This window comes from Callospermophilus lateralis, chromosome Y (assembly GCF_048772815.1).
Source record: "Callospermophilus lateralis isolate mCalLat2 chromosome Y, mCalLat2.hap1, whole genome shotgun sequence".
Taxonomy (NCBI): domain Eukaryota; kingdom Metazoa; phylum Chordata; class Mammalia; order Rodentia; family Sciuridae; genus Callospermophilus; species Callospermophilus lateralis.
In genome coordinates this window covers 5949677-5955485 of record NC_135326.1, presented here as the reverse complement: position 1 = coordinate 5955485, position 5809 = coordinate 5949677, and the positions used below count along the sequence as shown (strand labels likewise).

Sequence of the window (5809 nt, the reverse complement as noted above, 5' to 3'; positions counted from 1 at the left end):
TCCTTCATGCTAAAAAACTTTAGACAGGCATTACTACTTTAAAATGACTTTCCATCTACCTTTCTTAGACTCTCCAAAAGTAAGCATATCCATCCTCTCAAAATCACACTTTTAAATTTTTTTTTAGTATAATTTGTCTTGTTCCTTCCAAATCATTGAAATTTTAAGAAAATTAATTTATCTTATACTTTTATTTCTAAAGTGAATAAATTTCTTTAATTTTTTTATAGATGGAACTCAAAGTAGTTGTAAGTTTTAAATCCAGCATAAATATGTGATACGTAAAAATAAACTCATTTATTTAATAAAAATTTAATGCATGAACTAATGGAATCACAAACTGTAAGGAACCAAAAACATCCAGTTTCCCAGGATTTGTCTATTAGCGGCTTCAGTGTATACTCACCACTTCTTCCCGCTTGGTCTTGTCTGTTGCTGGCCAAGCTTCCAGAGGCAAATCAGGAAGAAAGGGGGGCAGCTGCATGGGGAACATCGGAGGCAGATGTGGCTGTGGTGGCAGGGGATGCAGGGAGTGCAGAGGTGGTTGGGGCTGGATGGGCTGCATGGGCTGGACAGGCTGGACAGGCTGCATGGGCTGGATGGGCTGGTGAGACTGTGGCTGAATGGACTGGGGCTGGAAGGGCTGCTGGAAGGGCTGCTGGGCAGGTGGAGGGAGGTTTGGCTGGTGGTGTTGGTTTGGAGTCATGGAGTGGTGGCCAGGAACTGGCATCATTGGCTGCTGGGGGGCCACGGGCTGTTGAGCTGGCACCACTGGGATGTGGTGATGAGGCTGAAGGGTGTGACTCGGGGTATGCTGTTGAGACAGCACGGGGATGATTTGGTGGTGCAGCAATCCACCCATGGGTTCGTAACCATAGGAAGGATACTGGTGAGAAACAGAGAGTCAGGTTTAACATTGGCTCAGTTGACTTCCAACTGGAGAAGTAGCAATGATTTCTTTGTCATTATGACCATATGAATATTTTAGTCATTTTTCCTTTGCAAGAGTTTTTGTGTATATAGATACAATCTTTTATAAATTAAAATTACAGTAAGTGTTTATATGTGGAGTAGACATGATATTTTGCTTAATAAAGGAATTTAAGTGCATATCTAAATATTTTATGGGATTAAAGAACAAAATGTCTACCTACCGGCTGCCTTATCATGCTCTGGGACCACCTCAAAGGAGTAAGCACCTTAAAACAAATGAACATTATAATGCTTTTAATATAATTGTTCTATCCAATATATACACTCACTAGTAAAGATGAAATATAGACTAACTAATGAAATCTTGAAAACATTAGTCTGATAATATGATTTTAACAAAAGAAAGAAGGTAAACATTCACCAGATGCTTCCTGTTTAATGGGTACTGTGTTACATCCATCACATATGCTTTTCATGTTTTTTCACTTGATCTGAGGGGGAATATCATCACCTCACTTTTATAAACAAGGTAATTAAGACTAAAAGAGTACATTAACCTCACTGGTCTTATCAAAATAGTAATTATGTTTACTTCCAGAGGGCATGCTCATTACTCTGTACCAAAAAAATTTAATCTAATTTTACTTTAATATTTTTGATATTCTTTGATTTCACAAGAAGAGAAGCTAAACTCATCATATAAATGAGGGGGTTTTGGTCATATTTATCAGATTTTTAAGGTTAACAGAAAATTTTGTCTCATATTCTAACATTTTTTTTCAACTTGTATGAGAAAACAGACTCAGAGATTGTTACCTGAAACTGTGAAGAAGCAAAAATTTCAGGTCTTTATGAGCAATATATATTTATTTAGATTCAAAATTAGACTTTCTTGATATAATAGTATATAATATTAATATATATAATACAATTAGAAATTATTAACCTTGCTTAAGTTATATCTGACACAGCATTTATTATATTCATTAATAATTTTTCTCCCCAAACTGTAGTTTGGTTATCATTATTTCACATCTTTAGATAAGGAAATCATAGTGTCAGGTAGAGAAAATAATTTACCCAATTTTATGCAGTCAGTATGGGATTGAATAGAACCTCAAACATGACTTTCATAATTCATAATCTTGTATCTCTCTGCAGTTTTTCATATAGCACTGAGTCACTGATCTTTCAATGAAACAATAAGAGATATGCACATGGTATGAATATCTTATAAATTTTGGAAAACAACCTTGAGTAACATTTTAACCTAATCCTCACATTTTATGGCCTGGTATAAAATTATACTGTTCCAGCTGAGTTCATCTTTTGCCCTACTACATATAGTTCATAATGGGTACATTGATAGCCATATTTAAGAAGACAGAAGCAGTCAAATTGGGCACATAATAAGTTGGTAGGACAATTTGGGCTTGAGGCCTTCTTTTGGGGTTTAAACCAGAAAACTTGGTGGGAACAGAAAAGTAGGAATATTTAAGAAATATGTTGAATTAAAAATCAATACACTGTTCCTTGTAAAGGTCAAGGCATTGTTAAATCAAACAATGTTATGGTAAATGCTGTGGTAAATGGAAAAATTACCTCATAGCTGAAGTTGATATAACCAGGGTGCCCAGGATGAGGTGGTAGCTTTTTTTATAAGGAGAAAAAACAGAATGGAAAGAGAATAATTGGAAGGCAAAAGAAGAAGGAGAGAGAAAGAGAAAGGAACAGGTTAAGTCAATATTCAATTGTTCACATTAAGGGAAACTGAAGCTATTTTTCAAAAAATATCTACACAGTAAAAGATATATTTGAGGTATATATGTACACACACAACACACACACAAACGCATATTAGTTTGAATAGGTATGTTGTTTAGGAGGAGACATTATTATTAACAATATTATTACTTTTGATACTGGGGATTGAACTCAGGGGCACTGGACCAGTGAGCCACATTCATAGGCCTATTTTGTATTTTATTCAGAGACAGGGTTCCTGAGTTGCTTGCTGCCTTGCCATTGCTGAGGCTGGCTTTGAACTCATAATCCTCCTGTCTCAGCCTCCCAAGCCACTGGGATTACAGGCATTTGCCACCACACCCAGCTCGAGTAAACTTATTTCAGAGAGGTTCAAAACAGGTAAATGATTTTCCCCTGACATAATAGTTTTACAGAAGGAGACATAGAGGCATCAACCAGCATAAATTTATTTTTCCAGTGATACTGAGACAAAAATATCTACCCCATGATGTCAAGTAATCCTATAATATACTACCAATCAATTTAGTATTTCAAACTCATACCATGATGGGAAGAGAGAAATATGTTTCTGTTACACAATTTAAAAATACCAAAAAGGAAAGAATATAAAAGATACCTTGCAGACCACATGCTTAAAATTTTAAGTACAGAGGAATTATTCATATTTGGAATGCAAACTAAGTAACATCAACTGTAACAAAAAGTACAACTAGGTGGAAATTACTGATTAAGGTGAAAATAAGATGAATACAGTAAAATGGTGCAGTAAACACCTCCCATGTAAAATGGAAAGTTTTATGTATGAAACTTAGAACTTTTCTTTTTATTTTCTGTTAGTGTATTTAAGGCACAAAGTTGAAAGTTCAAAATAAAAAGCAATCTAAATAAATAATTATGTATGCCACAACTATCTGTCCTTTCCAAACAGGGGGGAAAAAGTGACTGATACCTACCTTGAATTCTGGATAGCCCTGATGTGGAGGTGAGAGAAGAAGCCCCATGCAGAAAATGTCCCTTTGACAGGGCACTAATTAAGAATCTGCTCTATTCTAGTCTTTCAAAAAGCTGATATTTTATGAGAAGTTTTATTAACTTTCATTTTCATTGTGAATTGTTTTACTGAGGTAACTGTCTCTCCTACACTATCTTCATATTAAGCCTTCTGAGTACTGAATGTGGAATGGAAAAAAGGGGATCCTATAGGAAACTAGAAGTTGCCACAGTGCAGAGTCAGGAAGGCAGGGCATAGCATCTTGATCGCTTGAGAGAGGAAAAGAGGAGGCAGGTATACAAGTTTACCGGTTTCTGGTTGTATCAACTGCTCTTCATGCCATCAAAAATAAAATGGATTTTGCTTTTCTGTGTGTGAGGTAGACTCTCTTCCTATATGTATCTGAGTTTCAAAAGAATAGTTGGTATTTGATATATGTGAATGTAATGTAATATATACACAAGCAGGACACCAGAAAATAATAATACCAAAAACAAAACAAAACAAAAACAAAAACAAAACAAAAACAAAAACCCAACCCCCCTATGATTAGGTAAAATACTTTTTTACAGGAACTATAAAAACAGATATGTTCCAAGAAGTGAATTCCTAATATAAAAATATTATCCTTGTAATTTATAAACTAATTGTCTCAACAGAATTACTTGGGGGTGTTTGTTAAATGTAAATTCCTATATTCATATGTCCCAGATTTACTGAATCATCATTGTTGGGAGCATATAACAATCTATTTAACTTTGAATTGATAAGTAGTAATTACATAGATTTATGGAGTACAAGGTGATATTTCGATAGATGTTTACAATGCAGAATTATTAGGTTAATTAAGATAATACTGTGAGGCCATTACATGAATAAAATCTTATCACTTGCAATAACATAGATAAACTTGGAGGGTATTATGTTAAGAGAAATAAGATGTACACATAATCTATTATTTTATTTATCTCAATAAGGTTTTTTACACTGATCTTAAACTCTCTTAAAACATAACATTTACCATTTATGGGGCAGATTTTTAATCCAAAATTTATGATTGAGTTGATATATGAAAATGGTATTACTCACAGGCATAGTGAAGGCTGTTCCAAACAGGAAGGCAAACAAAATCCAGGTCCCCATTTCTTGATGGTTCTGAAATGTGAGTCAAAAACCACTTCTTACCTCTTCTCAAAATGGATATAATGCTCAATAAAACACAGATAATCTCTTTCTATGTATGTATGTATGGCCCAGGGAATTAAACCCAGGGCCATTTGACAGCTACGTTCTTATACCTTTAAATAAATAAGTAAATAAACAAATAAATAAATATAATTTTAAGAAAGGATCTATGTTGCCTAAGTTGGCCTTTGATGGTAGTTGTCCTGCCTCAGCTTCTGAATCTCTGGTATTACAAGTATGTACCAGCATTCCTGGCCAAATATATATGATCAGTATTAGTCTGTTGCTATTAAAATAATGGAAACATTATTTTTGAGGTGACTTCATTCAAAATATTTATCCATTACTGCATAGTACTTTGTGATTTTTAGATTAAAGAACCAAAGAACATTTTCTTATTAATAATGAATCAAGAAGTAATGTGTGACAGGGATTTAGTTTTGTATGTTGCAAACTAGTTTGACTTCAGTTATTATTTTTGAATAATAATATGAGTTTAAACAGTCTACATTGTAAAACATGAAATTGAATACAAAGGAAAGAACAATACTAATATTCTGTGGTTTTTTAATCAATAAATTTTAAATAATTTTTCCTGAAAGAAGCCATCTTTGTTCCTTTATTCTTTTGTTAAATATATTTAATTACTTTAAAAATTATATAATTGGTATAAAAAGAAAAATGTGGCCATGTTCTAGTCACAACACTTTGTGACAAATATTTTAATAATTAAAATTTTAACCAAAAAGGTTTTATCATGAAAATTATATGAATAATGTTAATATGAGGACTAAACTCACATTTTTTTCTATTCTAAAATTTTCTTATGGTTGAATTTTTTAAAAGAACAAAATATCTAGGGGATGGATCTAGTATTAAGTACACTAGTATTTTCTAGAATTAAAAAAAAAATGATTTTCAAAGCCACAAATT

General features: G+C 33.2%; 1 protein-coding gene across 1 annotated transcript; it reads right to left on the bottom strand.

Moving 5' to 3' along the window:
• Window positions 1-391: 391 nt before the first annotated feature.
• LOC143639715 (amelogenin-like) lies at window positions 392-4834 on the bottom strand. The gene is made up of 4 exons (XM_077107765.1): window positions 4781-4834; window positions 2536-2583; window positions 1155-1199; window positions 392-886 (listed from the first exon to the last, which is right to left on the bottom strand). Exons 1-4 carry the CDS (start codon window positions 4832-4834, stop codon window positions 392-394), a joined length of 642 nt encoding a protein of 213 aa, XP_076963880.1.
• Between the last annotated feature and the right edge of the window lie 975 nt (window positions 4835-5809).

What these genes read in the sequence shown, in the direction of transcription:
- LOC143639715 (XM_077107765.1), bottom strand. Translation starts at nt 4,834, where the DNA reads ATGGGGACCTGGATTTTGTTTGCCTTCCTGTTTGGAACAGCCTTCACT. An exon ending in ATATCAACTTCAGCTATGAG is followed by an intron (nt 1,200 to 2,535) that starts GTAATTTTTCCA and finishes ATTTGTTTTAAG; the next exon opens with GTGCTTACTCCTTTGAGGTG. An exon ending in AGAGCATGATAAGGCAGCCG is followed by an intron (nt 887 to 1,154) that starts GTAGGTAGACAT and finishes GTTTCTCACCAG; the next exon opens with TATCCTTCCTATGGTTACGA.